We start from the raw sequence: 17,569 nt of genomic DNA, 5'->3' as shown, positions 1-17,569 counted from the left end.
GCAACAAGGTTTGCTGTGTCTGTCAGCGTAGTGTCCAGAGCATGGAGGTGCTACCAGCAGACAGGCCAGTACATCAGGAGACGTGGAGGAGGCCGTAGGAGGGCAACAACCCAGAAGCAGGACGGCTACCTCCGCCTTTGTGCAAGGAGGAACAGGAGGAGCATTGCCAGAGCCCTGCAAAATGACCTCCAGCAGGCCACAAATGTGCATGTGTCTGCTCAAACGGTCAGAAACAGACTCCATGAGGGTGATATGAGGGCCCGACGTCCACAGGTGGGGGTTGTGCTTACAGCCCAACACCGTGCAGGACGTTTTGGCATTTGCCAGAGAACACCAAGATTGGCAAATTCGCCACTGGCGCCCTGTGCTCTTCACAGATGACAGCAGGTTCACACTGAGCACATGTGACAGACGTGACAGAGTCTGGAGACTCCGTGGAGAACGTTCTGCTGCTTGCAACATCCTCCAGCATGACCGGTTTAGCATTGGGTTAGTAATGGTGTGGGGTGGCATTTCTTTGGAGGGCCGCACAGCCCTCCATGTGCTCGCCAGAGGTAGCCTGACTGCCATTAGGTACCGAGATGAGATCCTCAGACCCCTTGTGAGACCATATGCTGGTGCGGTTGGCCCTGGGTGCCTCCTAATGCAGGACAATGCTAGACCTCATGTGGCTGGAGTGTGTCAGCAGTTCCTGCAAGACGAAGGCATTGATGCTATGGACTGGCCCGCCCGTTTCCCAGACCTGAATCCAATTGAGCACATCTGGGACATCATGTCTCGCTCTATCCACCAACGTCACGTTGCACCACAGACTGTCCAGGAGTTGGCAGATGCTTTAGTCCAGGTCTGGGAGGAGATCCCTCAGGAGACCGTCCGCCACCTCATCAGGAGCATGCACACGTGTTGTAGGGAGGTCATACAGGCACGTGGAGGCCACACACACTACTGAGCCTCATTTTGACTTGTTTTAAGGACATTACATCAAAGTTGGATCAGCCTGTAGTGTGTTTTTCCACTTTAATTTTGAGTGTGACTCCAAATCCAGACCTCCATGGGTTGAAAAATTTGATTTTTCATTTTTGTGTGATTTTGTTGTCAGCACATTCAACTATGTAAAGAACAAAGTATTTCAGAAGAATATTTAATTAACTCAGATCTAGGATGTGTTATTTTTGTGTTCCCTTTTTTTTGAGCAGTGTAGTAAACTCCTATTAGTAATTTATTATTGTTTTTAGCTCCATGTATCTCTACCCACAGTGACTCCACATGTTCATGTCCCTCACTTATATCTTCACGGAGTGTGGGCTTTAGACAGGACTTTACATAAAGGCAGACCCCTCCCCCTCTCCGGTTTTGACGATCCTTTCTAATCAGACTGTAACCTTGTACATTAACCGCCCAGTCATAGCTATCATCCAGCCATGTCTCAGTTATTCCCACTATGTCATAGTCCTCTTCACACATCACTAATTTCAGTTCACCAGTTTTATTAGTCAGGCTTCTGTCATTAGTATACATACATTTGAGAGGTTTATGTATATTTTTTACCCTACACCTTTCCTTCTGAACTGTTCTAGTCCCTACTTCCATTCCTCCCCCAGTCCCACTACCTTGCCCCCGGTCTCTATCTGCACTATCTTCCTATCCTGTAACGTAATTACCCTCCGCCTCAGTCCCTAGTTTAAACACTCCTCCAACCTTCTAGCCATCTTCTTCCCCAACACAGCTGCCCCTTCCCTATTGAGGTGCAGCCCGTCCCTACGATAGAGCCTGTAGCCGATAGAGAAGTCGGCCCAGTTCTCCAGGAACCCAAACCCCTCCTTCCTACACCAGTTCTTGGGCCACTTGTTAATTTCCCTATTCTCCCGCTGCCTTTCTTGTGTGGCCCGTGGTACAGGTAGTATTTCGGAAAATACCTCTTTTGAGGTCCTTGCCCTAAGCTTTTTGACCTAAATCCCTGAAATCATTTTTAAGGACTCTCCACCTACCCCTAACTTTGTCATTGGTTCCAATATGGACCATGACCGCTGGATCTTCTCCAGCCCCTCCCAGTAATCCGTCAACCCGATCCGCGATGTGTTGAACTCTAGCGCCAGGAAGACAGCACACTGTTCGGCGATCACGGTCTTTGTGACAGATTTCCCTATCTGTTCCCCTAATAATTGAGTCTCCCACTACCAGCACCTGTCTGGCCTGCACTGCTCTCCTGGTCCCCAGCTGACATTCCCCTGACTGGCAGAGGAAGTGTCTGGCTGCAGCAGTGCCGTCCCTGGACTGATATCCCCCTCATCTGCCAAACGTGCAAACTTGTTGTTGTGTGTCAGATCAGGGCTAGCCTCCCTGGCACTCTTCCCTCTACCCCGCTTTCTAACTGTTACCCAGCTAGCTACCTCACTTTCCTCAGCCTCCTCTCTGTCACCCTCCCCCTCATCTACCCCAAAGATTGCTTGCTCGGTGAGAAGCAAACTCTTTTGCAAATTGTCAATGCCTCTCAGTGTTGCAACTTGCCCATTTAGAGACTCGATTTGCGATTCCAAACGGGTAATTTGCTCACATCTTGAACAAAGATATACACCCATGAACGGCTGTTCCAGGACTGCATACATCATGCAAGATGTGCACTGGACTGCGTTGTCAATTGTGCAACACATACTAAATGGGGATTACACCACAAAAGTGAAAAATACAATATAATGTAGTACTAAGAAACAGGCTAATTGCAGTCCCCCACTGAAGTCCCTGAATCTAAAGTCACTTAATCTTAAGTCACACACTTAATCAACCACGCGTCGCAGTCAAACTCGCGTTGTATATCTCCTTATATAAATATAAATGCAGCTCACTACACCAGCCTGGTTTGTTTTCCCTCTGGATATATATATATATATATATATATATATATATATATATATATATATATGTGTGTGTGTGTGTATATGTGTGTGTTCCTCAAACGCAACCATCGATTTCAGCAAAACTTAGTATACACATCCCTTGCTACCTGGAAAGAAATCTTGTGGGGGTCTCGGCTCTCTAGGGCGTACCGTTGCTGAGATATTCCTAATAAATAACCAGCATTAGCCAATACAAGCTTGCAAGTCTTTCTCTTCATATCCCATCTGCCATACACAGGGTCACATGTTCCTTATCAGCCAATAGAAGCTCACAGGCTGTTAGTCTCCACATACACACATTTTTACTCCAGGTTTCCATAACAACCCAGCCATTTTTCTTCACTGCTGTAGGTCCGCTTTATGCTAGGGCTACACGACAATAAGTCGCACAAGTTCACTGCTAGATGTGTCGCGTGACATTGATGTTGCACCAATGTCACGCAACAATTTTTATAATGATAGTCTATGGTGTTGCACTGCGACATGGGACATGCTGCAACGCGACAGTCACTGAAAAATCCATCTTGTTAAGAGAAAATGTTGTGCGACACATGTCGTCGTGTATCCCTAGCATTAAAGGGGCAGGGCGCTGTAGAGGTCACTGTTAAGGGGGCAGGGGCCACTGTTAAAGGGGCAACTGCTGGGGAGGTCACTAAGGCAGCAGGGTACTGTTGGGTCACTGTTATGGCAGTGGGGTACTGTGTAGGTTACTGTTAAGGCAGTGGGGTACTGTGGAGGTCACTGTTAAGGGGGCGGGCCCCTGAGCAGCTCACTGTCAAGGGAGTGGGGTGCTGTGAAACTCGCTGTTAAAGTGGCGGGCTGCTGTGAAGGTAAAAGTTAAGGGGATAGGCTGCTGTGGAGGTCCCATTTTAAAGTGGGTGGGGACTGTGGAGTTCACTGTTTAAGGGACTGGGTGCTGTAGAGGTCACTGTTATGGGGGATACTGTATCTTTTAACGACACACACAAACATTAAATGAAATAGAAGAAAGTTACCAGTGCGAAGCCGGGTCCTTCTACTAGTATGTATATATAGTATGTATGTATGTGTTATATATTTATATATATATATATATATATATATATATGTGTTGAAGGCTGCGTGCAGCCTGTATTTGTGGGAGGGGCGCACTTACCTTATTTAAACCCCCTCCCACAAGCAGAAGGGCGCCCGGTTCTTGCTTCTGCAGCATCCAGCGCCTGACGTCACTTCCGGTCGCGTCTCCGTCGGTTCGTCATTCCGTGCCTCCAGCAGCATCGCCGTCGTAAGTATCACCGCTCTGCGGCCCGGCCAGACACGCTTGCCACCGGCACCTCGTGTCACCCTCACTTACCGGCACCTCCGTCGCATCCAGGAGGTAAGCGGACAGCGCGGCGGCTGCCGGTTCCCGCTCTGCAGCTGCGGCGGCGCCGCCATGCACACAGCTATCCACATGGGTTCCACGCGGCTCGGTGCGCACCATGTGGCAAACATCACGGCGGTCACCATGTTGTGGGGCGGGGAGGGGGGGGTTAGTGTTCATGATGTCATACCAGGGAAGAGGGAGGGGGGGGTTTGGTTTCAGTGTCTTTATGTCATATCGGGAAAAGGGGGGGGGTGCCACAGCGCAACGGCCAGTGTCCGTGGTGTCATGCCGGGAGGGGGCGGTCCGCAATATCCCTGGGTCTGCGCCTCAGAACGGACGGTCATTAGGGGGTGTTACGTTGCCATATGAGTACACCCTCTGTTAAAATTGCTGCCAGCAACAAGGGGAGTTACATTTTGTGTCAGACTACTACAAATCCTTAATTGCCGCTCAACACTGAGTCATTGCTAAATACCGGCTGGAGGAAAAAAAAAAAAAATAAATAAAATATTTTTTTAAAGGGGAACCTTTGATCCTCTGTTAGGACTGGGCACCAGAAGCAACAGCATTTTCCCTACCTGGCCCACCCTGTTGGTAGTTTCCCCGCATCTGTCCAATGGTGCCCTGATTCACTCAGGCGCAAGTGTCTTCCCTGAATCGCTCAGGCGCAAGTGTCTTCCCTGAATCGCTCAGGCGCAAGTGTCTTCCCTGAATCGCTCAGGCGCAAGTGTCTTCCCTGAATCGCTCAGGCGCAAGTGTCTTCCCTGAATCGCTCAGGCGCAAGTGTCTTCCCTGAATCGCTCAGGCGCAAGTGTCTTCCCTGAATCGCTCAGGCGCAAGTGTCTTCCCTGAATCGCTCAGGCGCAAGTGTCTTCCCTGAATCGCTCAGGCGCAAGTGTCTTCCCTGAATCGCTCAGGCGCAAGTGTCTTCCCTGAATCGCTCAGGCGCAAGTGTCTTCCCTGAATCGCTCAGGCGCAAGTGTCTTCCCTGAATCGCTCAGGCGCAAGTGTCTTCCCTGAATCGCTCAGGCGCAAGTGTCTTCCCTGAATCGCTCAGGCGCAAGTGTCTTCCCTGAATCGCTCAGGCGCAAGTGTCTTCCCTGAATCGCTCAGGCGCAAGTGTCTTCCCTGAATCGCTCAGGCGCAAGTGTCTTCCCTGAATCGCTCAGGCGCAAGTGTCTTCCCTGAATCGCTCAGGCGCAAGTGTCTTCCCTGAATCGCTCAGGCGCAAGTGTCTTCCCTGAATCGCTCAGGCGCAAGTGTCTTCCCTGAATCGCTCAGGCGCAAGTGTCTTCCCTGAATCGCTCAGGCGCAAGTGGTCCAGGTATCACCCAGGGAGGTCCCTCAATTCACTCATGTGCAATGTTTCGGGTTTCCCAGGTGCAGTGTCCGTAAGTCGCTCTGGTGCTATGGTTCTCGATTCCATCAGGCAGATGGTCCCTGAATCGCTCGGGCACAAATAATTTCCTGATTCACTCAGGTGCAATGGTTCCCTGAATCGCTCGGGTGCAATGGTTCCCTGAATCGCTTGGGCGCAATGGCCCCTGTAACGCTCGGGGGCAAGGTCTCCTTGTATCGCTCGTGACAGTGTCGCCTTGAACCACTCAGGGCGATACCTCCCTGAATCGCTCAGGTGTTTTGTGTTTGTTTGGATCACTGTCTAAGGGACCAGCAGGTCACGGCTCTCGCCGTGCATCGGTAAAACACGGCTTATCTTTTTATAAAGCAGATCCGCGTCCACCAGAGCTTCAAGCAAACCACGGTCGGTGCGCCTATTTTCTCGGTTCAGGTAAGATACAGCCAAGGCTGTGCTGCGACCTGTCACTGCGTTAGCTATTCGTTGTCATAACTCCCGTTCATAGGTCTCTGCCTCAGTACAGAAGTCAGTAGCGTGGTCCCTTTCATTTAAGGTAAGTAGCGGTCAACACCGTTCGGTCAAGAGAACTATTTTCCCCTGTAGCTCTCGGTCGGGCACCCGGGGGAGGGGGAAGGAAGTCTCATCAGTCACCTTCATACCTCCTCCATGCAGCTTGAAGATGTCGCAGGTCCCTGAGTCGGAGGATAATCTGTTCTTGCCCGGGACCTCCGTGTCAGGCTGCACCAGCAACCCCTCCCTGAGGAGCTGGACCATTCCGAAGCTGATAGCAGAGCTTTGACGCAGAGGGATTCACTATCCTGCCACCGCAAGAAAGGCGGAGCTGTACCGGCTCCTGATGACGGCACCAGCAGGTTCAAGTGAGGAGCCTTCTCCCTCATCGATACAGCTGACCCTCCTGCAGTTACAGGCCACCATCGCCAGTCTGGCAGGTTCGGTCGCGGACATCCAGACTAGGATGGGGGAGTGGGAATCCCGGACTCCTCCGGCCCTGCCTTCTCCAGCCCTTACGGTCTTGCCATCCACGTCCCGGGATTTGGCGCCAGGTACAGTCCATGTCAGACCCAAGATTGCCCCCTCGCACTACATCCCAGAAAGCCTTAAAAGGGACATCCTGGCGGGGAGGGACGTCAACCTCGCGTCCCTAGACGTAGCAGAGAATAAGGTCATCAATTGCGGGGAGGTCTCGGTGGTCCTACGGGCCAAGGATACCCGCCTGAATCGGAAGCTGTCGATCCCCGAGTTCGTCCTGGCATTCAGCCTCTACCGAGATACCATCTGCGGCGTCCAGCCACACAGACGGGAGGAGCTGGACTCCTACCTATACCAAGTCACTGACTTAGGCTACAAATACGGGGGAAAGAACTTCTATGACTACCATAGGTCTTTTTCAGCCAAAGCGGCAGCCGCCCTCGCTCAGTTCCAGCTCACCACGGACTGGGCGGACATAGACATGGAGCTGTTCTGCCGCCATTTTGCCGGGTTGCAGGCCCCTACGTGCGCGGCGTGCCAGTCCATCCAGCACACGGCCGACTGGTGCCCCAACTTTCCCATCCCGGCCCGAGAAGGCTCCCAGCCAGGCCCCTCTGGCACGCAACGGTCCCAGGGTTCCACTGACAAGCTGGGCAGGCCCATTACTTTCTTAGGCCAGAGTCAGGTCTGCAACAACTTTAATGCCGGGGGCTGTAATTTCAACAGTTGTAGAGCTCTACATGTGTGTTCCCTCTGCTTCAGGGCCCACCCCCGCTCCAGCTGCCCGAAGAGGCAACGTAAGGCTCTGACTGACCAACGTCAACGTCGAGCTCCTGGGCATCCTGTTGCAGGATCACCCCGATCGCTGGTCGGTGGAGTTCCTCATCACCGGTTTCGAGAAGGGTTTCAATACAGGGCTCATTGCCCTCCCTCAGGTTTCCTGGGAGGGAAGGAACCTACAGTCGGCCATGCAGGATCCGGAGGCCGTGGCCACTCTGTTACAGGACGAGGTCCGCAAAGGGTTCCTGCTTGGCCCGTTTGAAACGATTCCCTTTGCCGAGTGGAGGATCAATCCTATCGGCCTAGTCTCCAAACAGGCATCAAATAAAAAGCGTCTAATTTACGACTTGTCTGCTCCACACATGTCGCCGATCCCCAGTCTCAACTCCCTGATCCCATCAGGGGAGTTCTTGATGTCCTATTCATCCATTGACGAGGCCATTCAGTTCATCCTGCTGGCTGGGGAAGGGGCTTGGCTGGCCAAGGCCGACATTGCGGACGCCTTCAAGCTACTCCCCATCCTCCCTCAGTTATGGCAGTATTATGGGTTGCATTGGGCAGACGGGTTTTATTTTGCTAACCGCCTCACATTTGGATCAAAAAGCAGCCCGTGGTTGTTCGACAAGTTCGCCTGTGCCCTACACTGGATCCTTGTCCATCCTGGGGGGATGGACATGGTCATTCATTACTTGGATGACTTCCTAATCATCGAGAGGCCCCAGGGGCCCCCATCAGGTTTGAGGAACTTGCTCCAACTGTTCGCCAGGCTCGAGGTTCCGGTGGCATCCGCCAAGACAGAGGGTCCAGGCACTGGGGTTACCTTCTTGGGCATTACTCTGGACTCAGTCCGCATGGAGGCCAGCCTCCCCGCGACCAAGCTGGCCAAGGTCAGGGCCGCCGTTTCCTCCGCGGCCTCTTCTGGAGTTTTGTCCAGGCAAGAGCTCCAGTCCTTGTTAGGATTCCTTACTTGTACCTTCAAGATCATGCCACAGGGGAGGTCCTTCATCTCGCGGCTTCTCAATCTCCTCCCGACCGCTCCGGATCAGGACTCCACCGTCCGGCTGGATGGTCCCGCGATGGCGGATCTGCAGATGTGGCAAACCTTCCTGACCGGGTGGAATGGCATTTCGTTGTTCGTGCCATCCCCAAATGCAGCTTCCCCCACGGTTTACACTGACGCCGCGGGCTCGCGTGGGTTCGCGGCAATCTTCTATCCGCACTGGTTGGTCGGCAGCTGGCCGGTGGAGCTCCTGTCCGAGGCAGGGGCCATGAGGTCCTCGCCGCTATTAGAATTATACCCCATTGTGGCGGCTGCCCGCGTCTGGGGTCCGCTCTGGGCAAACAAATCAGTCGTCTTAAGGACAGACAGTCAGGTCCTGGTGGAAGTGATATCCAAGGGGAGGGCTAGAAATCTCAGGTTGATGTCTATGTTACGTAGGCTTGTCTGGCTGTCCTTGGAGTCTAACTTCCACGTCTTTGCGGTCCACATCCAGGGAGCGCAGAACGTGGCGGCTGACGCCCTGTCCCGCTTTAACCTCGATATTTTCTTCCAGGAACTCCCAGAGGCAGATCCCGTCGGCGTCCTAGCTCCATCTTACAGCGCCCTCCTGCTGGACTAGAGCCCCTGATTGCAACCGCGCAGTCATTGGTCTGGCGGTCGCTAGCCACCAACACCGCCAGGAATTATGACACCGGGTTCAGCATGTTTAGACGTTTTGCTGACACTCATCCCCAGGGGGACATAGACGAGGTCACCATCATGGCATTCATAGCCCATTGCCACTCCTACCGCCACCTCTCATACAATACCATCAAGCTGTATTTGGCAGGCATCCAGCACCACCGGATGCTCAGCGACCCCTCTGCCGGATCCATCTTTTCGTATCAAGCCATCAAAGCCACCCTCAGGGGTGTTCAGAGAGTCAGCACGGCAGTCCAGGTGCGCAGGCAACCGGTCTCAGGTGAGCTTTTCCGCAGGTTATCCGTAGCCCTGGATGGTCTTCCTTTTGGCCAATTCGCAAGCATCGTCACGAAGGCAGCCATGTATCTCGGGTTCTATGGGTTCCTCAGGCCCGGGGAATTCACCTGCAGCACAATCTCCCGAACGACCCTGCTAAGGCGGCATCTCGCATGGCACTCCGACCACTTTATTTTGTCTATTCCATTTTCAAAGACCAGTCAAACCGGTCCCCCCACGGAGGTGGAATTCTACCCTACATCTAACTGTTGGTGTCCTATCAAGGTGCTCCAGGAGCTCCTGGCCTCCCTTCAATCTCCCGCCTTAGATGGCCCGTTGCTCCCGGTCAACGGGAAACCCCCTGTCTTCTACCATGTTCATCTCCAACATCCGCACCCTGGCCGCAGGTTTGGGTTACAACCCTAGCACGATATCCGGGCACTCATTTCGGATAGGGGCCGCGTCCGCAGCTTCCGGTCACCAGGTACCAGCGCACATTATCCGCAAGATGGGTCGGTGGAGGTCATCCTGCTTCTCAAGGTACATCCCGAATCCACGGGCAGAAGTATCCCGAGCCTTCCGTTCCTTGGCATTATAGGTCGCACCATACTGCAATAAATATGTTATACCCTGCACTTGCCGGTTCTCTTTTGCCCACTTATTCAGGCCTTACCTCGTCGCTGGCATCGGGCACACTCCAGCCAGTCGGGTGGGGACAGTCTATAGGCATGCCTATTCCATTTCTCGCCCAGCTCCTCCCACAAGTGTTGAAGGCTGCGTGCAGCCTGTATTTGTGGGAGGGGCGCACTTACCTTATTTAAACCCCCTCCCACAAGCAGAAGGGCGCCCGGTTCTTGCCCTCCCTCCCATCCCTTTCTTCTTTCCTTCCTCTTGGGTGGCCCACTTATTCAGGCCTTACCTCGTCGCTGGCATCGGGCACACTCCAGCCAGTCGGGTGGGGACAGTCTATAGGCATGCCTATTCCATTTCTCGCCCAGCTCCTCCCACAAATATATATATATTTATTTTTTATTTTTTGTGAGGATTTACTCTGGAAGGCAGGTTAAGCGGACACAGTACAGAGGCAAAACAAGAGTTTGTAAATCAAAATGTCAGTGTTTATTCACGCAAAAGAAAAATGACTTATTACAGTCTTGGTTTAATGCACACAAAAAAAAGTCACCTTTCTAGCCGTTTTATCCACAGCAGGCTTTATGGGCCTGTTTCCCAGCATACAGCCCTCATGCGGCTGAACCTTCCAGCACAGCACCATGCTTTAGATCCCAAAACAGAGACTCTGATTCTGAGCCCAGCTGCCTATTTAAAGGACAGCCAGGTGCTGCCAAAACCCGGAACGGTACTTAAACTCCGGTCCGGTATTTGATCTCACCTGGCTGGAAATCAGCCCAGCCGCCCATGTTGGGAGGAAAATACCTGCCTTCCAAAACAAAACCCCTTTCTATGTCACAGTGTATATACAGTGGGGGAAATAATTATTTGACCCCTCACTGATTTTGTAAGTTTGTCCAATGACAAAGAAATGAAAAGTCTCAGAACAGTATCATTTCAATGGTAGGTTTATTGTAACAGTGGCAGATAGCACATCAAAAGGAAAATCGAAAAAATAACTTTAAATAAAAGATAGCAACTGATTTGCATTTCATTGAGTGAAATAAGTATTTGAACCCCTACCAACCATTAAGAGTTCTGGCTCCCACAGAGTGGTTAGACACTTCTACTCAATTAGTCACCCTCATTAAGGACACCTGTCTTAACTAGTCACCTGTATAAAAGACACCTGTCCACAGAATCAATCAATCAAGCAGACTCCAAACTCTCCAACATGGGAAAGACCAAAGAGCTGTCCAAGGATGTCAGAGACAAAATTGTAGACCTGCACAAGGCTGGAATGGGCTACAAAACCATTAGCAAGAAGCTGGGAGAGAAGGTGACAACTGTTGGTGCGATTGTTCGAAAATGGAAGGAGCACAAAATGACCATCAATCGACCTCGCTCTGGGGCTCCACGCAAGATCTCACCTCGTGGGGTGTCAATGGTTCTGAGAAAGGTGAAAAAGCATCCTAGAACTACACGGGAGGAGTTAGTTAATGACCTTAAATTAGCAGGGACCACAGTCACCAAGAAAACCATTGGAAACACATTACACCGCAATGGATTAAAATCCTGCAGGGCTCGCAAGGTCCCCCTGCTCAGGAAGGCACATGTGCAGGCCCGTCTGAAGTTTGCCAATGAACACCTGAATGATTCAGAGAGTGACTGGGAGAAGGTGCTGTGGTCTGATGAGACCAAAATAGAGCTCTTTGGCATTAACTCAACTCGCTGTGTTTGGAGGAAGAAAAATGCTGCCTATGACCCCCAAAACACCGTCCCCACCGTCAAGCATGGGGGTGGAAACATTTTGCTTTGGGGGTGTTTTTCTGCTAAGGGCACAGGACAACTTATTCGCATAAACGGGAAAATGGACGGAGCCATGTATCGTGAAATCCTGAGCGACAACCTCCTTCCCTCTGCCAGGAAACTGAAAATGGGTCGTGGATGGGTGTTCCAGCACGACAATGACCCAAAACATACAGCAAAGGCAACAAAGGAGTGGCTCAAGAAGAAGCACATTAAGGTCATGGAGTGGCCTAGTCAGTCTCCGGACCTTAATCCAATCGAAAACCTATGGAGGGAGCTCAAGCTCAGAGTTGCACAGAGACAGCCTCGAAACCTTAGGGATTTAGAGATGATCTGCAAAGAGGAGTGGACCAACATTCCTCCTAAAATGTGCGCAAACTTGGTCATCAATTACAAGAAACGTTTGACCTCTGTGCTTGCAAACAAGGGTTTTTCCACCAAGTATTAAGTCTTTTTTTGTTAGAGGGTTCAAATACTTATTTCACTCAATGAAATGCAAATCAGTTGCTATTTTTTATTTAAAGTAATTTTTTCGATTTTCCTTTTGATGTGCTATCTGCCACTGTTACAATAAACCTACCATTGAAATGATACTGTTCTGAGACTTTTTATTTCTTTGTCATTGGACAAACTTACAAAATCAATGAGGGGTCAAATAATTATTTCCCCCACTGTATATGTGTATATGTATTAATTTATCAGTAAAATGCATGGATTTTGGTATTTGTCTGCTTTTTAAATTGGAGCATCTCAACTTCTTTACAGGAGAACTTATGTTGGAGCCATGCCTGGAAAAATTATCCAGTGTCTAAAGAAAACCAAAACTGAGAATTCTCTCATTTTAATTGATGAGGTTTGTGACTCCCATTTATTTATAGGTGTTGGCGCATGCAATGTTGTAATATCTTTTTATGTTGTTCTATCAATTGTCTATTCTTTACTGCTGACAGCCAGGGACCTGGCCTGCTCCTGCTAGATTGCACGAGTCTTACTGCAGCACTGGCAAAAAATGTTTCACCTTCACCTCCTAGGATGAAAATTTAAAGAGGACCTTTCACCTGTATAAACTATGTTAACTGAGTATGCTGCCATATAGAGCGGCGCCCGGGGATCTCGCTGCACTTACTATTATCCCCGGGCGCCGCTCCGTTCTCCCGTTATAGGCTCCAGTACCTTTGCTTTTTAAGTTATAGTAGGCGGGTCTTCCCTTGTCCTGTGTGCGTCTCCTTCTCCTAGGCTGCAGCGCTGGCCAATCGCAGCGCACAGCTCACAGCCTGGGAGAATGGAGCGGCGCCCGGGGATAATAGTAAGTGCAGTGAGATCCCCGGGCGCCGCTCTATATGGCAGCATACTCAGTTAACATAGTTTATACAGGTGAAAGTTCCTCTTTAAGGTTCTCTGAATGAAAACTCATCTTTATGTGCTCTTGGGATATATTGACATATCAGAATCCCTCTCTACAGGCCAGAGCATCAGCTACTGGAAAATGCAGCTGCTTTTATTTATTTTTTTTTTTTAAATTGTTGACCCTATATGCAGTGCACAAAATACTGCCCCCTCCTCAGCATTCAACTCTGCCACTGTCCTAAGAACAGCAATACAGTTGAATGAAGGAGGGCACTTTCTTCTGCCAGCCATGTGTATAATTACCAGATGCTTCTAGCATTAATTCCGAGAGCATCAGATCTCTATGTACCTGATAGGCGGCCATGAGGAGGGAGGCCGTCTACCTGGACATGAGCCCAGTGGAAAATTTCCCTATAGGCTCTATGGCCATTCCCAGGGCCGGATTAACGTAGGGGCTGATGGAGCTGCAGCTCCAGGCCCCTACCATAAAATAGGCCCATCTGCCAGCCAAAAGGCCGTCGGGAGGGTTAAAAGTCCTCTGTTGTACACAGCGCAGCGTCACACAGCACACAGACAATGCAGAGACGCTCACCTCATGCTGGCAGCAGGGAGCCTGAGGGAGGGACTCGGGAGGAGCGTAATATGATCCTAGAGTGGAAGCTGCTTCTGCCAGCCCCTCCCCTCCCCGCCCACCAACCAATCAGAGCTGAGGCAAGGCAAGCACTTCACAGGTCCTGTAAGGGAACTGCACAGTGTAAAGTGTAGTTCCCAGGTTAGAACAGTGCATCTGCCAGGACCTGTGATGACATCATCTTCAGCATCACAGGTCCTGCAGAATCTAGCAAAGGAACTGCACCAAAAATGGTGTAGTTCCTAGGTTTCAAAGGTACATCTGCCAGGACCTGTGATGACATCATCACAGGTCCTTCAACCCCTAACAGCAAGTATTTGACGTTCACAATCAGCTCTGCATTGATCCATACAGACTGGAATGGAGTGGTAAGAGGAGGTCCTCCACTTCTCATCATTTACCCCCCCTCCATGCCCTGTTTTTACTCATTGCTCACTCATGTATAATACTTCAGACAGGTACAGTGACCACAACCTCATGTACTTCACACACACAGTGACTATAATGTATAACTGACCACATATTTCTATAAACACTGCATCTACAGTATTATACCTTGTATGTCTCACATATATATATATATATATATATATGCACACACACACACACACACACACACACACTCTGCATATATTAAACAGTATTATAGATGCAATATGTACAGATATATAATATATATTGCAGTGTACTGATATGTGAGGTACAAGGTATAATATATGCAGTGTGTACAGCTATATAGTATATACAGTAGTGTACTGATATGTTAGGTACGAGGTATAATAGATGGTGTGTACAGGTATATTGTATATACAGCATTGGATTGATATGTGAGGTACGAGCTGTAATTTATACCTCATATATCAGTACACTGCTGTATATACTATATACCTGAACACACTGCATATATTATACCTCGTACCTCACATATCAGTACACTGCTGTATACACTATACATCTGTACACACTGTATCTATTATGCCTCTTTTGTGTGCCAGGCCTGTTTTGTAATCCCAATCCGGCCCTGATGCATAAATTATAAAACAGCAGCGAACATAGTTCATGGAACAAAGAGAGAGGCCTGGAATGGGTAGTGGGAGGGGCTATAAAAGGGGAATGGGGGCCCAATTTAGATTCTTGCTATGGGGCCCAGTGATTTCTATGTACGCCTTTGACAGGAGCAGAGAGATAAGAGAAGTGACAGATGACACAGAGTTTAGATTACAGGTTGAATTAACCCTTTAGGATCAAATTGGCTTCTCAGGAGATAAATATGTTAAAGGCATCTCATTCAGTAGCTATATAACTAAGGCTACTTTCACACTAGCGTTCGGGTGTCCGCTCGTGCGCACCGTTTGAAGGGGCTCACGAGCGGCCCCGAACGCATCCGTCTGGCCCCAATGCATTCTCAGTGGAGGCGGATCCACTGAGAATGCATCCGCCTGCCAGCGTTCAGCCTCCGCTCCGCTCAGTGAGCGGACACCTGAACGCTGCTTGCAGCGTTCGGGTGTCCGCCTGGCCGTGCGGAGGCGAGCGGATCCGTCCAGACTTACAGTGTAAGTCAATGGGGGCGGATCCGCTTGAAGATGACACAATATGGCTCAATCTTCAAGCGGATCCGTTCCCCATTGACTTTCAATGTAAAGTCTGAACGGATCCGCTCAGGCTACTTTCACACTTAGAACATTTTCTAAGTTTTAATGCAGACGCATCCGTTCTGAACGGATGCGAACGTCTGCATTATCGGAGCGGATCCGTCTGATGAAACATCAGACGGATCCGCTCCGAACGCTAGTGTGAAAGTAGCCTTAGGGTGGGTTCACATCTCCTTTATGGATTCCGTTAAGTGGGGACTGTGGGGACTATTTTATTATCAGCCAGTGACTGTGTTACTGTAATACTGTTATCAGTTCAGCACATAGTTTTCCCTGTGCATTCACATTTCACTTCACTTGGTTCGTTGTACTACTGTCAGTGTCAGACTGTTGTCCCTGTGGGTAACCATGCACAACAGACAACAATGCACACCACAGTGACAGCTCCTGACTCCTGTCCTGAGTACTCCTGTCCGGCGTCAGCCTCAGCTTCCCTTCACTATCACTATAATCAATCACTCTTCCTGATCCTGACTCACTCATAAGAGAGCTGAAGAGCCGACTGAGTCAGCAGCAGCAAGTGAATCGAATGGATAGCATCTGCGCATGCGCACCGGCACCTAGAGTCTTCAGTTCACTTGCGAGTCAGCTCAGCAGACAGTGACTCACCAAGTGAACCAAAGATCCGATTCATGAATCGGTTCATTTGAATGAGCTGATTCAAATGAACCGATTCATCTGAAAGATCCGAACTTCCTATCACTACTGAGGTCATATCCGGCGGGCCGCGGCATTACAGGAACAGCACCAGCTGCTCTGACGTCCTGCCGCCGGATATACGTCACAGGATATCCGGCGGCAGGACGTCAGAGCAGCTGGTGCGGTTCCTGTAATGCCGGCCCGCCGGATATGACCTCAGTGCGCCCGCGGTTATCCCTCCTGCACGCTGCGCTGTGTACAACCTACTCAGCAGTTTCGACCAGCACACGGCCCACAGCGCTCAGCCACACCAGCCCGTGAGACAGCAGGAGCTTCTGGAGCAGGGCAGGTATCAGATAAACTCATCCAGTTGGAAGGGAGGGCAATCATAGTGCTGTTCTGATTTATGGACACAGCTCTCAGCATGCTTAGCCAGCCTTCTATCTGGCTGTTTCTGAGCCTGTGGACTGTGACTCTCAAGAAGCACAGCCAGATAGAAGGCTGGCTAAGCATGCTGAGAGCTGTGTCCATAAATCAGAACAGCACTATGGAAATTACTGACTGGCTAAGCATGCTGAGAGCTCAGTCTAAATAACATAACACATTAAAGAAATTACTGTTTCTAGCTGCTAGTCCACAGTCCACAGCAGCTAGAAACAGTAATTTCTTTAAAGGGATTCTGTCACCAGGTTTGACCCCTGTCAGCTAAAAATATGCTGATGTTCAGGGCGTCTTCACGATTCCTAATGTGGGCTTATAAATGTCATCTGTGGGCTTATTTAGCTAAAAAACAGCTTTTACTAACCTGTCAGTCAAACAAATAAGGTGCCCAAAGGAATGTTAATGGGTGCAAGATGCCCGCCGCACCCACCGCCGTTCGTGCCCAGCGCCGCCTTTCCGGACTTCTGCACCGCCTCCTAATCCTCTGTGCCGCCTCTCGCTCTCCCTCCCTCCCCCCTCCTTCTGCTGTAAGATCTCGCGCTTGCGCACAGGGCTCTGCCTGATGCGCCCGTGCAGACTTCTCCATTTGGCTTCTTACAGCGAAGTGCGCATGCGCCGGCACTTCGCTCAACCCCTGTATGCGCAAGATCTTACAGCAGGAGGAGGGGGGAGGGAGGGAGAGCGAGAGGCTGCACAGAGGATTAGGAGGCGGCGCAGAAGTCCGCAAAGGCGGCGCTGGGCACGAACGGCGGCGGGTGCGGCCGACACCTTGCATTCATTAACATCCCCTTGGGCACCTTATTTGTTTGACTGACAGGTTAGTAAAAGCTGTTTTTTAGCTAAATAAGCCCACAGATGACATTTATAAGCCCACATTAGGAATCGTGAAGACGCCCTGAACATCAGCATATTTTTAGCTGACAGGGGTGAAACCTGGTGACAGAATCCCTTTAATGTGGTATGTTATTTAGACACAGCTCTCAGCATGCTTAGCCAGCCTTCTATCTGACTGGCTAAGCATGCTGAGTGCTGTGTCCATAAATCATAGCACAGCTCTATGAAAATTACTGTTTCTAGCTGCTGTTGTCCACAGTCCACAGCAGCTAGAAAACAGTAAT

At 50.3% G+C, this 17,569-nt stretch overlaps 1 protein-coding gene across 1 annotated transcript in view; it reads left to right on the top strand.

Moving 5' to 3' along the window:
• The window catches only part of LONP1 (lon peptidase 1, mitochondrial), a 327,100-nt gene that overhangs the window by 119,687 nt on the left and 189,844 nt on the right, over positions 1 to 17,569 (top strand). The window contains exon 11 of the mRNA XM_040417757.1: positions 12,507 to 12,594. Within this exon, the coding sequence (XP_040273691.1) occupies positions 12,507 to 12,594 (88 nt within the window). The remainder of the gene's footprint in view (positions 1 to 12,506; positions 12,595 to 17,569) is intronic.

The sequence above is a fragment of the Bufo bufo genome, chromosome 2, assembly GCF_905171765.1.
Source record: "Bufo bufo chromosome 2, aBufBuf1.1, whole genome shotgun sequence".
NCBI lineage: Eukaryota > Metazoa > Chordata > Amphibia > Anura > Bufonidae > Bufo > Bufo bufo.
Note: the sequence above shows the minus strand (reverse complement) of the source record. Positions and strands in the feature narration are given on the sequence as shown.